General features: G+C 30.2%; 1 protein-coding gene across 1 annotated transcript in view; it reads right to left on the reverse strand.

Annotated features, from left to right (window-relative positions):
- LOC108567182 (flocculation protein FLO11) overlaps nt 1-20,447 on the reverse strand; it is a 78,917-nt gene that overhangs the window by 46,003 nt on the left and 12,467 nt on the right. Inside the window, exon 2 of the mRNA XM_017927513.1 lies at nt 7,293-7,422. Coding sequence (XP_017783002.1) covers nt 7,293-7,422 — 130 coding nt within the window. The remainder of the gene's footprint in view (nt 1-7,292; nt 7,423-20,447) is intronic.

Below are 20,447 nucleotides of genomic sequence, written 5' to 3' on the forward strand. Positions count from 1 at the left end.
ACAAAAAATACTCTATTCTTAGAGTATATTGCAAAATATGCTTATGAAATCTAATGTTACTGAAATTTTCGGAAAATCTAACAACTTTAAAATATTAATTGAGATGAAGTAATTATAGTTTGATTTACAAAATCATTGTTTAAATTACTCTAATTAAGTAATAATATGTTTCAATTACTTATTTTTAAGCATATTTATATTATTTTTATTGATAGGTCGTAAAGATTTAAAATTTGTAAATCGAAAAATAGGAAAATATTAAAAAAAAACAGTGATAAATATAATTGTTTTAATCAATAACAGTGTTTAAAAAATGATTCAGTTCATATTTCGCGTGTGTGTTTTATAATTCAGGTGCAATCAAGGTTTATAACTCCCTGTGAAATAATGCACCGCACACTGTACCAATTTGGGTATCCAATGTTCGCATTTAAAACGTGCTACATATACAACACATATACAAAGTTTTATTATGTTGGTTATTTGTTCGGTTACGGGATTGGGTGGTGTTTCCACCTCTCTTTCTCTTTCCCCGTGGAATAATTTAAATAATTTATTCAACCAAATCGGACACAAACGCAAACGGATGCAAATTTCGAGTCGGCCCAATAAGCCGCCCATTGTTGTCCGGCCATTCATCACAACAATCGTGAGAGGATGGAGAACATGTGGAAAATAGGGAAAGAAGAAAAAATATATAAATATAGAGAGAGAGCGAATAGGGTTTTCAGCAGCGAATGAACGGGATTGAAACAGAAGGGAAAGAAAATGCTGCAGAGGATAATGGAGAATTGCTGATGCAAATTTGATTTTCCCTTTTTTTTTCGGCCCAACATCCTTCAGTCTCAGGACATTTGCATATTTATCGAATTCGAAAAGCGGCAAGTGAAAGCGGAAAGGAAATTATTTTATTATTGGGGAGGGGGCAAAAGAGAGGGAGAGTTGAGATGATTCAATCCAGGTTAGTTAAGTGAGACCTCTCTGATGAAGGTTACCATGGAAACCTTGAACATATTTTATGTTTTATTTCCAGATCATATTTGATCCATTTTTATAGGTGTTTTATTATTAGTTGAAATGTTTCAATCTGGATTAGATAATTGAGACATTTTATATCAACACATACGTTGGGGCTGCGTGGGGGAAAAGGGTTTAACCTTGTGGAAAATACAATCGTTTAACTTTCTATTACCACAACCCCCTTCCCCCGAAATGATCTAATAATTGAATAAATCTCCCCTTTTTTTTGTATGTTCATTTTCTCTCTTCGTGTATATATTTTAATATATTTTTATATAACATTCCCCCAAATACAAAAATAATATACAGGCCGCCATCATCATTATTGGAACTACCTTACTTACAATAATTAAGAGGAAAGTGGTAGACCTAACAAATATACATATTAGTTATACAATAGATAATAATAAAATGGTTGCCCACGACAACAGATTGTAATTATTGGAGAGATAAATAACATATGCTAATTTGACTTTGCAACTGCTGATTTACAGTGTATTATTTAATTATCAGGCAATAATTTTAAATTAAATTCAAAAACTGTTTTACAATCATTTATAATTTAATAATGGATTGTTAATTGAAAACCTGTTTACTATATTGTTCGATTTAAAATTAATAGAATAAAAGTTAATCAACGTACAATGTGTGTATGCTGCTGAATCGTTTGCAAATAATGAATGAGCTGATGTTTTCGTTTTTGCATGGAAATGCATGAGTGAGTTGGGAAACATTTCGTAATCCGTTTGATGAAGTCCATTGTTTACAAACGCTACCGTTAATAGCGTTGATTAATAATTAATGTCTTTCGGAACACGGGGCTAGGTTGTCATTGGCGATTTTGGGGAGGTCGGGGAACGAGGGTATTTTCGAGTATGTACACCAATTGAAAATCGATACTGCAACAACTGGTCGACTGGTAATTTGCGGTTTCGTCGGTGCAAACCGCGGAAATATTTACTCGCAGGTTTTTGTTTTTGTTCATGTTATTTGCACATTTTTCATTTCGCGTAAATGGTGAGGCGGAGGGCACGTTTTCAATACCGAACTAAATTTAACTTTGTTCTTTTTTTTTTGGTAAATTTATTTTCCTACCAACTCCGAAACCAAAAAACTTTCGTTCGAACGTGCATTGCTTTTTCAAAAACAAACTACAAGCAAATAAAACAACAACAAAAACAAAAACAAAACCGTATACGAAACAATAACATTAACAAGATTGCTACATGTTTACAAAAGTAATTAAAACGTCGATTTTAATTACTTTTCTACAATGTTTTTATTTTTAAATACATTTTTTAGTTATTCCTGAAAATTTAATTGTTTTTGTTCTTTAACGATACAGGATCAAAAATATATTTTTAACATCAATTATATTTTAAAAAACCAGAAGAAATTAAGTATTATAAAATAATCATGAACAACTTCAATCATAAAACAGAAAATTTAAATTCTTAACTTTAAGAAATAGTTTTTCATTTTTCTTCTCTCTCAGCCAAATGCATGTTTTGGCAAGTTCTTATATTGACATGGTGCATTTCAACAAGTATATTTAACTTTATATGTAACTTGGCAAGTAAGTAGTTTGATGTATCAGAATTACTGCGTTTTCACAAACAAATGTGTATTTGCCAAGTTTTTAAATTGATTCAGTGTATTTCATCATGGGAATATACTTGTCACGGTACTTGGGAAGTAAGTACTTTAAAAAACTGTAATCCCTAACATTAAGAATTACTGTTGTCTTAACCAAATGCGTGTTTACCAAGTTTTTAGATTGGCTTGGTGTATTTCAATTAAGTACGTTGGTAAATCAGTAATTCTTAACTTTAAGAATTACTATTTTTCTGTTGTTACAACTAAATGCGAATCTAGCAAGTTTTTAAATAAATGCAAATAAATTTACACATTACTTGTCAAGTAAGTACTTTGATATAACAGTAATTCTTAACTTTATTTTATATTTTAAATGGTGTATTTCAATACGTAAATTTACTTGGAAAATAAGTATTTAAAAAAGAGTAAATTTACTAAAAATAAACTAAAATTAAATTTAACAATTATAAAAAAAATATTTTTATTGTATGCTTATTTATTAATATGAATTTATTGTTTTATAATTTAATTATAGAAACGAATTTATTGAATAAAATGTGTTCAAAAATTATTTACTCTGTATGTAATAACTGGATGAAACTGGATAAAAAAGTTTCATTTTATTTTTTTTTAAATAAAAGTTTAATTTTCCATAATTATTGATATGAAAATGTGAAGTAAAAAAATCTGATTTCATTTTAATACAAATGAGTAATAAGGGTGGAAAATGAATCACATAATTAAAAAAAAAAGTAAACTAAATAATATCGGTTCAGTGAAATGAAATAGATTGAAATCTTCTTGAAACATCAAACAAATTCATAATTTTATATCGCATCGAGTTTTATCATCCTTTCAATTTCTTAATTGAATTTACGTTATTTATATATCTCCGCAATGTCGAGAGGACTCCGTCTCTCAGACACATTTTCTCCCTCATACTACGTTTTCCCATAGTCCCACAGTTCTTTCCTTTAGAAGCATTTTCTTTCTGCCGGAGAGAGAATAAAACAATTTTATGAATAATTTATTGGCAATCGCCGCGACGGCCGTCCTCTTTCCACCGAATCCGGCGAAGGAAGAAAAAAAAGAAGAGAGGAAAAGAAGAAAAGAACATATTCGGGGCCTCCGGGAAAATTGCGCTACCGGAAAATTACTGGAATTGAAATCTCGCGCGCAAGGAAGGAGAATGGAAAGGTCGTCGAGGAAGGATAAGCGGACCGCAAAAATCAGATTTATAACTTAATAGACAATCATACAGGGGTTGGGGGTGAAATGAAGAAAGAAAAAAAATGTAAAGAAACGGACGGGAAATTGGAAGGAGAACAATTCAGATTTCTTACTGTATTCAATTGAAAATGATTTTATGTTGATGTATGTACAATCCCTTAAGAATTACATAGCAGTACATAGTAATGACAATAAGTAGTTAACGTTATGTAATCATAAAATAAAATACCTCGCATAGACCGGATTCACTGTAATTAATATGAAGTTTAATTCTAAAGTCTTCGATTAGTCCGGTTTAAAACAGTGCTGAATTTCTTTCTTCTTCAATTTTTCATTTACAGATATTTATATTGTATTCAGTTGTATTCAAATTTGAAATGATAAAATAAAAATAGCTGAAAACATATATCTTATTTTAAAAATTGAAAATTTAAGAGAATTATGATAATATATTATATAATTTTATGTATGGAACAACAAAAATAATGTTGGTGAAAGCATGTTTAGAATATATTTTGATTTCGTATTATATGGAGCAAAATTTAGTATCGATGCATGTACATACAGTAAACTCAAACTATAAACCACAATTTATAGCAGAATACACATACAACACATGCGAACTGGATCCACTAAGTAAACTTCGTTTAATAATCTCATAAGCCAGAAATAAGCCTACCCATAAATTATGTTCTAAGAATACGTTAAATTAAGAACATAATTGGAATATAGTTATTCTTGTTTATTGCTCTATGAAATTTATTATCAATTACATCTGAAAATTAGTTTGCTAATAAAATTGTTTAATTATAAAAATAATAATGGTTTTTGTAACTACAATTCAATTACATTTATATATTTTCATGTTCAATTCCGATTTTATTAGTGTTTGCAAGTTTGAAAACCCGGTTTTTTTGAAAAATTATATAAAGTGAAAACCGGGTAAAAAATTCATCTAAATATTATTTTTTTTTTGTAAATTTTCTAACAAAATATCGCAAGTAATTATTTGATTCAAGAAAATGTACATGCAAAATTACGATGTTTGTATGATTTCAAAAAATTAAGTTCTTATAAATGTTCTTGTAATTCACCAAATAAAAATTATATTTAAAAGAAAAAAAATATTTAATTCAATAACTTTACAGGCAAAATTCAGAGATTTTTGTTAACAATTTAGTTAGTAAATATTCCATGACTAATTTTTGATATTCTTTCATTAAATTAAACTTTTTTTTTACACTATGAAACATTTTCTTAAAGTAAAATAATCAATCTTTAAATATATTCCATAACTAATAGATGTTCTCTCATTAATTGAAGATTAAATTTACATATTTTTTTTTAATATGTAATGAAACATTGTTATAATATCAAATTAATATTGGATGATGAATAGTGTAAAACCAGGTTAACGATAAAAATAATAATAAAAATGTGCTCCATATTTGCAAGAATGCAGACCAGAAATTCTGGACCTGTTGCACACGACCCGATGCTTGCTTGCCCTATGACAAAGCGACCGTGATCTTTTACACAGCACTTACCACAATAGGCCTTCGTGCATGTCGTCTTCATTTTTATTCAAAAATTGTATACCGTCAGCACACATTGTGTCCCGTAAACGCAACGAATCATACAATGCATACATTCGACGACAAACCTACGAAATCCTATAGATTTATAGTCATAATATAAGTTTAGAAAACGGTAGGCAAAAACAATAGTTGATTTATCTTCTGTTACTAATTTGTTATTTCAATTTTATTTGCATTTATATAGATTTTTATTTCAATTGATATATCTATACTTTAACTGACTTGAAGATTGTCACTAACTATATATTCCAGATATCTTAATGAGATGTAACCTTAATATATGAGAGAGTTTCCGAAATTGGACCGGTGCCTTGGTTGGACTACTATCGTTACAGTGTATCAGCAATCTGCACAGTCTATTGTCTGAATTAAGATATTAAAGCACTTTACAACACTGAAATTCAACCTTCCTTGGAAACCAGTTGCTTTGATTGGATCGATTTTACAAAAAATATTTTTTTCTATATATTTTCTAAATATTCATGTGATAGAAATCTATTAACCCTTGATAATTCTAAATTTCTCTGATATTGATCACCATCACTACCATAGTTTGTATCATATTTACATAGGAAATGACATAGTTATTCTTCATAGTTGACAAAGTTTCTTCAAAATTTTTAATTTTACTGTTATTGGTCACCATGACTACCATAGCTTCATTCGTTTGTACTTGCTCTTACGAATTAAATAAAATATATCAGTTTTATTGGTAACCATGACTACCATATTTTGAATCATATGTACTTGGTATAAATACAACATCCTAAGAACCTTTCGAAGTTTACTATTGCTCATCCGATTTGTCAAAAATATAGTGTACTTGTATAAATACAAGTACTTGACCAAATTATTTATTCTACTGATATTGGTCACCAAACCTACCAGTTTCTTTCGCATATACTAGATGATATGATGTATTTGCATAAATACAAGCACTTGATCAAGTTTTCAAGTTTACTGTTGTTCTTCCGATTTAACTTTGATTGGAACGATTTTTCAAAAAATATTTGTTTATACATATTTTCTAAATATTCATGTGATACAAATCTATTAACCCTTGATAATTCTAAATTTCTCTGATATTGATCACCATGACTACCATAGTTTGTATCATATGTACTTGGTATAAATACAACATCCTAAGAACCTTTCGAAGTTTACTATAGCTCATCCGATTTGTCAAAAATATAGTGTACTTGTATAAGTACAAATACTTGACCAAATTATTTATTCTACTGATATTGGTCACCAAACCTACCAGTTTATTTCGCATATACTAGATGATATGATGTATTTGTATAAATACAAGTACTTGACCAAGTTTCTTGATAATTTTTAATTACACTATTATTTTTTATTATTGATACTTGTATTCTGATCATCAAACAGATGTAGTATTTGTATGAATACAAGTAGTTGACCAAATTATCAAAACTGTGTACTTTACGAGTAGCTTAAAAAGATTAACCAGATTTATAAAATTAAATTGTTGTAATAACTCGATAAGTTCATTAATACACTTTAAATCAATTTACGTATATTTCAGGTGCTTTCAGGCATTACCAGAATATATAAATTGGTATAACGAGGGTTGACAGTAAACTTAAACCTGTTATAGAGTATGCGGAAAGTCCGTTAACAATTCCATTAGTATCGGTTTCGATCCCAGAGGAAGTGGCCAATAAATTGTACCGGTATCGTACGATTCGTGCTCGATTTTAAATCATCGCTAATTTTTCAATCCCATTACGTTCGTACGTCGATCGTCGGGAATCAGAAGGCAGCGTTCGCTTCGAGCGAGCTATTATTAATTGGTGGGTGGCAGTTAGTGAGTTAGTTAGTTACCTGTAACGAGGTTAGCATGATGGAACTGGCAGACGGCGTCCGCCTCGTTCCACGAGATGCGGTCCCGGAAGTAGCGGTAGAAAACCGGAAATCCCTCCTCCGGCAACATCCACGTATTGCTGATGTTAACCTGAAACAACAACGAATTCCAAGCTTGAATAAACATTAGAACTTAAGTTACCTGAAAACGCATGCACACTAATTTAATAATGGTTTGAACAAAACTGTCGAATTATCAAAACGACAAATTCAAAGAAATAAATTTATAAATAAAATTATCTTAGATACGTATACACTCGCCAGTTCACAAAATCTTAAAGATTTCTAATCTTAATATAGTGGAAAGTTGCCTAAATTGAACCATCAAATTTAGAGGAAAAGTAATAATAATAAAAAGCTTCGATCTATAGAAAGATAAATTCTGTATAGTAAAATCATCAAATTTTGAAAAATTTAGTTGCCTTGAATAGTCCGAATATATTATTTAAATTTTAAGTATTTTTTGTTATTTTATAGATTTCTAGAGTATCAATTAAGGAAAGTTAATGAAGTTGTTAAGATTATTAAAAGTAAATACAAATAAATTGTACGTCTTATATTAATACTAACAGTTTCTTTTTAAAAGCAAGTATATAAATTCTAACATTTATAAAAATAAAACAATGAGAGATTTAAAACTTTTGATTGCAAAACATTTCTCAACGCTGTTATTGTTTACTGGGTTGGCTTCGGGGGATTCGATTGATCGGCATTGTTGCGGCATTATTTATCGGTTGCGCGGCGAGACAGCGAAATGTAATTAAAAGTTAGGAGCCAGGAAGAAACGTGTAATTAATTGCAGCAGAATCAATTAAAAACTTCGATGTCGTTTTAATTGAAAAAGGCCTCGAGAAATCCGCAAATATTAATTGATTACAAATAAATAATTTCCACTTTGTCGTCGTGGGATTATTGCGTGTGCTCGATCAGAAAAAGGAAGGAAACTTTTCAAACACCATTTCATTGCCTCACATTTGTTATTGGATTGCCCTCAATGAAACAACATAATTAATTACTTTCCCTAAGTGCTTCCAAATTGATTGAGTAATCTAGTTTTTTTTTGTGTTTGTATATATACATCTATGATACGAAAATCAAATTGGTAATTGACAAGTTCTTTTTTTCATCAAGTATATTTCGGATATCAGCTATTCTTTAATGTTTATCAAGTATTTAGAAAAGCAGTTTGAGGTATATAGTATTGTATTCATCTAGTAGCATGTGTTTAATATATGTACTTGTAATGCAAGAAGTCTTCATAATTGCTATAGCAGTATCACTTATTATATTCGAGTTATAAGGTTTCCATGACTACCATAACTAATTACGAAAATTGTATCCTTCTACAAACATATGCTTAGTATATGTACAAGTACTTGCAATGTACGAAGTCTACATAATTGCTATAATCAGTTTCAAATTACTAAGTATTTCTACAAGTAATTATAATGTTACAATAATAGCTTATTTCGAACAATGTATCCATCCACTAATACTTATTGAATATTTGTTAATATACTTATGTTGTACATAATCTTCAGGACTACAACAACTTGTTTTGAAAATTGTATCCTTACATGAATACTTTCCAAGTATCTTTACATGTACTTATAATACGAGAAACATTCATGATTATTATAGCCAATTTCTAAAACTTTATCCTTCCAGTTTTCAAAGTGTTTATACTATGTTTCTTTCGAAAAATATAATTAAACATTAAATTAAGTAGTAATTTTCATCTACGTTTTAAATTATGATCAAATGCATACGAAAAATGAAAAGTTCCGCCTCATCAAAAACTATTTCAATATCTCTCCATTCCAATTCCGTCTACTGCCGACGATAAAACTTCATCATCTAAACTCTCCGTGAGTGTAATTATATGAATATATTTGCATAACGACGGAAGAGGTGTCTCAGTAATGAGGATGAAAAAGCGTTTTATCTTTCGCTTCATTTTTTTACTCTCTCGTAAATTTCCCTTTGCTATGTCATAAGAATCAAAGTAATGAAATATATAATTTAATAAGCAATTGTTATAAATTCTATATGGAAAATGATTTACTTTTTATGTGCAGAAATTTCATACAAAAATCTCACTTGAAATTATCAATTTTTAGTAGTTTACAATGAAATATAAATATTATAGTTACAACTAAATAAACTTATTAAAAACAGAAATTATTTAACTATAATATAGAAAAAGTATTGATTATAGATATAATGTTTAAGCTTTAAAAAATCTAAATGAATCTAATGTGAAAATAGAGTAAATCTAATTTATTTATTTTTTATATTGTATAATTATAATCTTTATATTTGTACTTAAAACAATGAAAACAATAAAATCATAATCTTATAATTAAATCCATATTTTTGGACCATAAAATGAACTTTCTTCATAGAAAAAATGGATAGTAAATGATTTTTTTTTTGTGTTGAGAGTCTAAAATGTTTAAGTATCCGTGTATTTCTTCAAATATTTAATATCTTCAATTAAACGATACTTTAAATGCATCAAACATCAGAAAATATTTAGTGTTAAGTGTTGTAATTATTTTATTGAAATAACAAACAAATTTCTGTCATATTTGTAAGTTATTACATTATTCTTTTAAATGGATTGTAATCAACCATGTAAAATTCGTGTACCAATTATTATGTGCATCGAGCGTTTCGGTGCGTTTGCAAATGATTTTAACAAAAACAATAATGGACTGGAAACCAATAAAGGCAATGAAACGGAAATTTGTTAGGTTGATTAAATTTTGTCGCGTCGCAGTATTAATTATTTCATGTGAGGGTGTCCGCTCTTCGCACATCAAATTTCTCCATCCTCCCACGCACATTCCATCCCTTATTATCACACTATCTGCATCCATCCCTCTCGTGCGCGCATACAGATATCCTCTCTGCAAAGATAATTTATCACCCCGCATATATTACATCTGACAATTTACATTTATAATCGCGAATTCAGTGAGCAGATATCCCTGGTTATTATTTGCCCGTGGCTCCGATACAAGATCCGACGGGTTACGTAACTCCGACTATCGTCAGATGGAGGTAACCTACTGATACCAACCCTGTTTGCACGTGCATCACATGCCTAATTATGTTATTATCTAATCGAACGAATGGCGCAACGTTGCAACATCACAATTACACGACGCATTATATATGCATCTGGTAATTAATGCGATTCAGATCATCCCGTAATTACATATACATATTATATAATTATATGCATTTTCGTGCAAGTTATTGAGAACAATTTTATAATAACATTAAGAAGCAATGAATTTACTTGTTGAACTTTGTTATTGATTTAATAGTTATATAATAAAACTATAAGAAAAGAACGCTTATTTTGTGACCTGCTTCCAAAACTAAGTTATATGTTCTTTAATTTCAAAGTTATTTCATCATACATATTTGATTTGATACAGATTTAAAGGGAGATCTTTTACAGAATTTAAGCATTAGTTCACATTTAGATTGGTTCTTCGAGGCTACAAGAATAGTGATTGTGAAAGGATAAGAGTTTTTCTTACGGAGCAAGGAGATCTGGAGAGTTTTGACTCTTCTTGATGCATTTAACATTAAAAAAATGTTGTGATTCATACTTTCTACATGTTAGTCACCATCTCACTTTGAATATTAGGTAAGGAAACACACTGAAGCGACTGATTGTGATTATGTAATTCCTTAATCTTAAGTTTGTCTTTTCAAACCAAAGATCTATACTGACAGTAGGGTTATTTTTGAAGTAATTGATGCCCTTAGTTTGACCTAGAGTTTCATAATGGGGCTATCATTCAGTGAGGATGAAACGTGTCAATTTGTCCCAAAAGTCCATAGAATTTTGATTTGACTGAGACAATTCATGTTCTTGTATAGCAAAATTGTCTGCCTCTTCATTAATGTGTATTCCAGCATTAGTTGACGGAAATATTTCTTATGTGAAGATCTGCATACATTTTTTATTTATTTTGATGGCCCAAAAGTTCAATCGAAACTAGTAATTAATAAAAATCAAAGAATTAGGGAGATTACACTTTGGTCAGATTTATTTCTTTTATGACTTGCATGGAATTTGTGTTTCTTTTACATTTTGGCCATTTCATTATTATTATAAATAAAAGAATTATAATTTAAAATCATTAAATTTGCTATATTTTAATCAACTTTAAATGATTGCATAGGAAACTGGAGTATAAATGACGAAATTAGCATTGAAAGTTTCTAATTGACTTTGCAGTCTCCAAAAAAAAAGAAGTAGAGAGCGAGAATGAAGGGCTTGAAGCTCGTTTGCGAAAATATACTTCTCAAGTTATTTTTCTTCGTTTCGTCCTGTCTCTCGCGTATGTAAATGATGTTCCAGATTTGAACCGAAGTTTGCCTGCTCCTAGATACAGGCGCAATTTCGAAAAGTTTTCCAAACTCTCGTAACTATTACGGCGCACTTATATCATATGAAATATTCATTAAAGAGACGCTTTTTGCCGGATGACTCTCATACATATACGCAGACACCGAATTATTATTATACCTCATTGACCTTTCCTGCTGCAACCAAGAATCTAGTTCCTTCATCGACATCAAAAGAAACTTTTCGTGCACATCTCGTGACTCGACTCGAAATAATCACATTACGAAGTTGTGTGTGTGTGTTTGAGTGAGTAAAAGTGAGTAAAGTTAGTCCAGTTGATGCAATGAAATAGCTTCAGTGGCGTATCCATTGCATTGGTAGCAAATTGCTTGATATATTTAACCGTGTCGGACATAATTGGAGCATATAGGATTATTCATTATCCCGAGCAAATATTTACTTAATCAAAAGCACCTGCATCCCATCCCCAACTGCTCTGTTATCCCTCCCTTCCTCACGACTCCGGCTCTGATTCTCGCCGACGCTTAATTACTTTCCAAAACCCGACACCGCTTTCTCTGCTCTTCACTGAACTCCACCATCTCGATCCATGATGTAATTTATTTGGTGTACCATCGGCTTCACCTTTTTGCACGTGCCATCCATTAAACTCTCGCAAAGGATACTAATCATAAAAGCCATACAAGAATTATCCAATTGACCTGTCAATCTACTTCATGCCAACGTGTAAACAACATCCTAATGGACAACTAGATCATATTAACATTTTCAAGACTACTGGTACATATTAGTTTTCTCACACCCTTGATGTTTTTTCCGCCTTTTTCTATTATAAAAATCATAATAAACTAAAATGTGTTCCCACAGATTGTAGAAAAAATCGTTGCAAAATGTTTAAAAAAAGATGTTTTTCATATTTATTTATTACATGTTTTTAAATGAAATTTTACAGTAAGATTATGTTTTAAAGACAATTAAAAATAAACCAAATTAGTATCAATAAAAAATGTAAACATGTTTGGTTTTGATAAAACTGTAAGGTTATTCTTAGTCCTCAATAAATGGACTATCTTTGAAAAAGAAAAAGAGAAATCGCAGATGCTTTAAATGTTTAAACAATCCATACTGGATCACGAAAAGAAAGAATTTCGAATACTATATAAGAAAGTAATACAAATTTAGTTGACAAACACTTAAAGAGAGATTTGCTAAACTCGGCTATTTCAGATATTAACAAATCTATTGGTTCTAATGCTCGGATCAAACCATCACCAAATATTTCTATTAACGGATAATAATATTTTTTTTTAACCAAATTTAAACAAATTGAAAAATGGGCACTAAAATTAGAAGATTTTGTATCAAATCCATTAATTTATTTTAAAAGTAATTTCGGTAGTTTTCAGCAATTTTTATTTTAAGAAAAACTATATATTTAAGATAAACTACAGTGCCTCGCATAACGAGTTTTATCCGTTCCAAAATTTCCGGATTTTTACTCGTACACAAGTTTTAAAAATGATGTAGTAATGAATGATGCGCGCAATCCTGCACTTCTCTTCTTATCGTCACTCGTTATGCGAAACGTCGCTCGTTAAGCGAGTCATTTTTCTTACAATTAAGCAAAATGCTCGTTATGCGAGGTTCTCATTAAGCGAGGTTCCACTGTATATCCATTGAATAATTCGATGGTAACAGAACAGAAAAACTTTTAGAAACTTTCAAATAAAATGTATTTTTAATAAAATCTATGTAATGTAATGAAATTGTAATATTTAATATAAATACGAACATTAATTTACATATTTACGCTAGGAATGATTAATTGTGCACTAAATATACAGGAAATTAAAACGGTTTATGGAAATAATTTACATTATTAATATATATTTTATAATAATTATGACATAATCTGCAGCAAAGTGGAATGTAGGTCAGATAAACAAATTGCAAGTAATCTATATGCATTATAATATCCTTGTAATGAATTAGATTAGATAAGTATGTAAAAATCGTTTTTAACTAATTGCAAATATCTGATTATATTCAAATTATGAATAAAACAATGGATAATAGCGTTTTAACGCTTAATTAATTTCTGTAATCATCAAAATCGATAATTTAAGTAATCATTCTTCAAATTCTATCAATACCTTTGTTATTTTTTCTTCAAATTTCAATTAAAAAAAAAGTATAATTTTAAATTTGTCATGAAAAATACGTACAATCATTTATCAACTAAACATATCAAAATATGGTTATATTTTTAATTTATAATAATTTATGAAAACTAAAATTACAAATATTTCAATTAGAAATAAATTAAATAATTGGAAAAGCTAAAGTTTATTCATTAATTTGAATCTTTGAAAATATAATTAACGTTTGCAGTAGATTTAAACTAAATAAAACGTGAAAAAACAATCATAAAATCATAATTATATTAAAATATGCGTAATAGAAGACACCTTCTTACATAATCATAAAATATTTAAAAAGTTGTATAGTTAGCGAGTTAAAAAAAAACTGTTTTCTACATTTTTAAATCTTCACTATTTACTTATTTCAACAACTAATTAACATGTAACTAATCTAATTTAAAATATTGACATTTTTAACTAACAATCTATTATTTTGCGTTATATTATTTTGCAGACTACGTGAAGTGAACTAAAAAGTTCTGAGATTTAGATGGCTTTAGTGATCTTGTCATAACGCTTTAAAAAAAGTTATTTGAAAGTTTTGTGTTTAGCAAATCCAGTTGTGTGTTAAAGCGTTCCAAAATGGATGTAAAAAAAGAAGAAAATTCGATACATTCTTCAGTACCACTACGACCACTACGAAGCGCAGTAGACATAAAAAAATGTGTTGTTTATGGACCCAATACAGTATCGAATGCAACGATTCTGGTAATATTGACGTCGAAGATGAGGCATTTCTGGTGGCCAATCGTTGAAAATTTTGATAAAATTATGGAAATCGTCGAGTCGGGCCGACATTCCATTGCCCACGAATTGAAGATTAGCAAAAAAATCGTTTGGAACCATTTGCATAAAGCTTGTCTCAAGAAGAAGCTCAATGTATGGGACAAAACGCTCAGAACTTTTTACTTCACCCAATATATAAATTAAAACTGTAAAATGCACTTAATTGTATAATTAACTTATGAATTAACAATTCGTATAAACCACAACTGTTATATGACACAAATTGTACAAGTCATAAGTGAATTTCTCTCATTTTTGCAAATTATCTTCGTGCGCGTTTCGTTTGGATATATTTTTATTTTGCACGTTGAATTTTAAACTAAATCCCACCGCTCACTTTACAAAATCCATCCGGAATATCCGTCGGGATTCGCCGTACGCGGTGGATCATCCGGAATAAATAAATATAAGCTAAACGTATTACGCGAAAAAATTGGAAAATATCCGGACGATCAATAAAATGCAAAACAGAATGCACAGTCTCAGCTCACTTGAAGTATAACACACTTATTAGATTATTGAACGTATCTAATAAATGTGTTAGATATGTTATATATTTATTATGTCATATCAACGAAGTTTTTCTTAACGTACAATTATTTTTTAACAAAAATTCAGTTAATTTTTATTCATTTCAAATTTTGATGGAACTAACATATACACTTTTAAATTACGTTTAATATTACGTACTTTTCAACTTTATTAATACTTTACATCATGTGATCAAAATTATTTTTTAACTTCCAATTATATTGATCTATTTTTTTACAAACATTAATAAACTGCTGATTTTGGCCGAACTAACGTACATAATTTTGAAATACATTCAATAAACTTCATTATTCTTTAATTTAACTAATTTAACTAAACTTGATTTTACATCCAATATTGATTTTTTAACAAACATGTTGTATATTTTCATGCAATTGAGATTTTCATCAAAATGGCATTCATACTTTTATATTAATTCGATATTACGTACTTAAGTATTACTTTTAACGTACATTCAATAAAATATATGAAAACTTAAACATATTTTTTTTTTCAAATAAATGTCCGATAAAACTGTTTAAAAAAAAACTTCTAATTTTATATAAAAACATAATACTATTTCGTGAAAACATAAATAATGTACGTTAGTATGAACTCGAGTAAGTTAGTGCGAATTGCTAACATTTAAATGAATGTTCGCTTAACGTACATTATTTTAACATACGACACTTTGAGTATTCATTGTGTCCGTTAACCGAGCTTTTACTTTATATTAGAACATTTGCAGCGACTTCTTGCGACTTGTTACTTTTTTGCTCATTCTTTCTTCGGACTCGTTTAACTTTTATTACCTCGAAATATTTCATTAAGGGTTTCTGCGTTTCGAGGTATTACGGATGCCGACGGGGTTTGTATATATGTGTGGGTGTGTGTATGTGTCTGCGCGCTCAAATAAAGCCGTTGCGGCAGAATGTTGTGTGCGGTTAAGTTATAATTAATTCATGGCCGGAGCGGCGCTCTAGGAATTGGAGTTTTATGTAGCAGCCAACGAGGATAAATAAATTATTGCGGTTTGTATTGCCAGAGACGGAAGGAGGAAGCGAGTAGGAGGAGGAGATGATGGTGGAGGAAGATTGAGGGCCTCGGGCAAAAAAAAAAGCAGGGGATGTCCATGGAATACTGAAAACGCGCAGGAAGGATTTGAAATATTAAAGGACAATATCTATATTTAAGGCTGAAGATGGTTACTATGGTGACAAGCGGTTTTAACGTAGCCGCCTAGGGTTATTTTTGCTCGATAAGGGTTTCCCCAAAATATATGGTATCACGGGGACATGTAGGAATATGAAATTGGCGGAATATATTATAGTTACTGTTAATATGTATACTTGGAAATTGATGGCGTAACTTGAGTTATCTAAACACTTTCCAAGTTACTTATAAAGTATCAAGTACTATGAATGAGATATGGATGAGATATTTAAATCTCTTTTCAATTTGTAATATGCAAAATAATCGAACATAATTTGTTGTTCGGGAACCGAAACCATTATGAAAACCATAAAACATCTTCTTGATACGTTATTGCAAATTCAACAATAAATTATTATCTAAAAACATTGATAATTACTTAATAATAAAATGATTTCAAACTGGTTTTGTTAACATGAAAATCTTGTTAATTTAAGTTTTACACAAAATGAATATAAAACTTTTAAATCTTTTTTCAATTTGTAAAATTCAAAATAATTACTTTTTAGTAAAACCATGCAAATCTTTTAGCAGTGATACTTCGGATGTCGAACAAAATTTGTTGTTCGGAAACCGAAACCATTAAGAAAACCATAAAACATCTTCCTGATACGTTACTTGGCACATATTGCAAATTCAACAAGAAATTATTATCTAAAAACATTGATAATTACTTAATAATAAAATGATTTCAAACTGGTTTTGTTAACATGAAAATCTTGTTAATTTAAGTTTTACACAAAATGAATATAGAACTTTTAAATCTCTTTTCAATTTGCAAAATGCAAAATAATTACTTTTTAGTAAAACCATGCAAATCTTTTAGCAGTGAGACTTCGGATATCGAACATAATTTGTTGTTCGGAAACCGAAACCATTAACAAAACCATAAAACATATTCTTGATACGTTACTTGGTACATATTGCAAATTCAACAACAAATTATTATCTAAAAACATTGATAATTACTTAAAATGATTTCAAACTGATTTTGATAACAAGAAAATCTTGTTAATTTAAGTTTTACACAAAATGACTTTTAAATCTCTTTTAAATTTGTACAATTCAAAATAATTAAACAAATATAACAACAAAAAGTAGTAAATTTTTGTTTTACATAAAATAAATACACTTGTAGCTATTCTATGTACAAATCGACAAAAAAAAACTGTAATACATTTTCTGTCAGTCTGATTCGGTTAAACGCGAAACCAAAAATAGAAAACAATAAAAAAAGATACAACGAGCAGAACACTAAAAATCCAAGCACAAACGACTTCACGTCATGAACACGAAATATTTGATGAAAAACGAACGAACGAAAAATGGGGCGATGGAAAACACCTGTACCTGCATTCGTACTTTTCCTGCGAAAATTTTAACCCGCTTTGCATCCGAATTGGAATGGAATTTCCGTCCGAAGCTCTATTATGGAAACGTCGAAATAATCGGATTTACCTTGCCCTGCATCCTCAAAATAGAGGTGGACCAGAATGCAAAACAGTAAAAAAAAACTAGATAGAAAAAAAAATGTATATAGGACGTTAAAACAACAAACATGAGCAGCGCGAATAATCGGTTTATTAAATTTAATCCGACGTGCAGAGAACCCAAAGCTTATACAGCAAAATTACGTAATTTCAAAATCGTTGTTGTTTTTCTTTCAGTTGCTGCTGCTGCGGCTGTTGTTGTTTTTATTTATTTTTCTTTCGTTCTAATTTCATCAACGTACTGAATATTTTAAAATAATTATTATTTTTCTTTAACCCTCCGATGCATAATTCATAGTACACGAAGACTGCTTCGAGTTTGAACGATTTGCATGTTTTTCCATTTATTTTACTCAAACGCATTTAATTGTGGTTTGTTTCAACCAGTAAATTTATTTTAGACATCATTAAAATCATTTCAAAATAAACTTTACTATATAAACTGATACAATTATGCAAAAACTTAAAACTTTTCTTTACTAACGTTTATTGATGTAATTTATGTAATATTTTTGGTCAATAAATGTATTTCAAATCAAAGAAATTTAATCTGTTATTAGTAAAAGAAGATATGATAATATATAAATGTATCTTTGATATCATCTCTGTATGTTTTCCTCTCGTTTTATATGCAGTGAAGCCGTGTGTTTCTTGAAGAGTTAAAACCAAGGGTGGAAGATATGAGTAGAGTTCGGAATAATTGACGTATAAACGCTGAGAATTCCCGGAGCAATGCGGAATACTTCGCAGGGAGGTAAAAGCCCGCACGGGAATTGGGGAAGTCGGGAGAAATTGTCCCAATTTGTTCAAGATAAAAAAGAGAAGAGTAAAAATAAAGCAGAAACAAGAAGTCGGCGAAAACACATGCCGTGTGCGGATTCGTTTAAGATGACCAGGCGGACTACCGGTAAAAGGTCATGGGGTCAAAGGACTACGGTTTTTCCATCTGCGCCAAAAAATAAATAAAATTTGAAAAAAAAAATGTAGGTGTTCGGACTTTAAGCTTCTATTTTCAGTTATCTAGTAAACTTAAGCAACTTATATTATTTCTATAAGTTATAATACCTCGTATAGTGCGTATAATCGCTTCCTTCGATATTCTAGACTGTTTGAAACCGGATTAATTGAAGACTTTATAACCACTCAAAAATTAAATTTCATTCATTCAATTAAAATTTAGTTTGTTTTCAAATAGGACTTTAGTGAATTGATAGATAATAGATATTTCACCTATAATAGAAGACGTTGAATTATATAAAATGATGCTAGCGTATATTCAATCAGAAATATCTATTTTTCAGATATGATTTTAGTATTTTATATTGTATTTCGATATTGCTGTTATACATTTCTTTCAGGAAGCTTTTAGGGATATAGGTTAATATATGAAATGAATACCTTCAAAGTATGTATGATTTATGTTGTTGTCGTGTCGAAGATGTTTGAAGGAGGGATTTGTGAATCTTGGAAAGCTGATTCGCAGGATTCGGTTGTAGTCACTTGGCAAGAGAAATACGAGAGTATTGATCGTGAAATGTCCTGGAATACACACGTATGTGTGTACATGTGTGGCTTATTCAAACGTAACTTTATTATTGAAAGAAACGTCAGTTTGGCATTGCGGGAATTCCATTTGTGCTAAGAAGCGGAATGGCGACGCGCTTTTGTGCTGCAATTTTCATGCAGCCGTTCGAATAGAGGACAAGGGGAAGTAGAACTAAACCAAACCCTTGCCTCGGCTAAATCCAATGCATCGTGTTATTTTTAATCATTTTCCATCGGAAAAGCGAACTCTGCGAATAAGGGACAGTTGTGGGACACGGCGTGTCCTTTGTCCTCTTCTCACCTTCCGGGAATATAATAACGGACACATGTTCAGGTGACGTTTTAATTAAGGCGATGGCCGCAGCCGCCGTTGTTTGTTGCTGTTTGTTTGTTGTTTGTCGGCTCTTTTGTCGTCGCCGTTGCAGATACAGTGGATGGCAGAAGAAGCCTTTTCGGCGTAATAATGCGACGCGGAATAAACGAGCGGACCCGAAATTGCCACGGTTTTGATTTACAATGGCGCAAACAGAGACAACCCGAACCAAATTAGTTTCAATAATGAGGACACACTGCCTTTATGCAGGGTGCACCGGCTTACAAACGCAATTGAAACCGTAGCTTAAAGGTTTTTTTATTATCACGAGAGTTTCCTTTGTGTCGAATTGCATTCAGTCCACATACATTTTATATCCGTTTCAACAAACGGGTCAAAGTTTTTCTGCAGATAATAACCTTAATTATAAATGCAATTAATAGATTAAGGTAATTTATGCTAATTTCCTTCAAGATAATAACTTTTTTTTAAAGGAATTATTGTATCCAGTTTTTCGACTTGATCCAATGTCCTAATTACAATACCTTTTTTGTATATGAATTAATACTAGTTATCAGAACACAATCCCACTCTGCACAAATCTCATCGAGATTAGAGACCAGACTCGGAAAATGATAAAGAATC

This window comes from Nicrophorus vespilloides, unplaced genomic scaffold (genome assembly GCF_001412225.1).
Source record: "Nicrophorus vespilloides isolate i.1.1-1 unplaced genomic scaffold, Nicve_v1.0, whole genome shotgun sequence".
In the NCBI taxonomy this organism is placed as follows: domain Eukaryota; kingdom Metazoa; phylum Arthropoda; class Insecta; order Coleoptera; family Silphidae; genus Nicrophorus; species Nicrophorus vespilloides.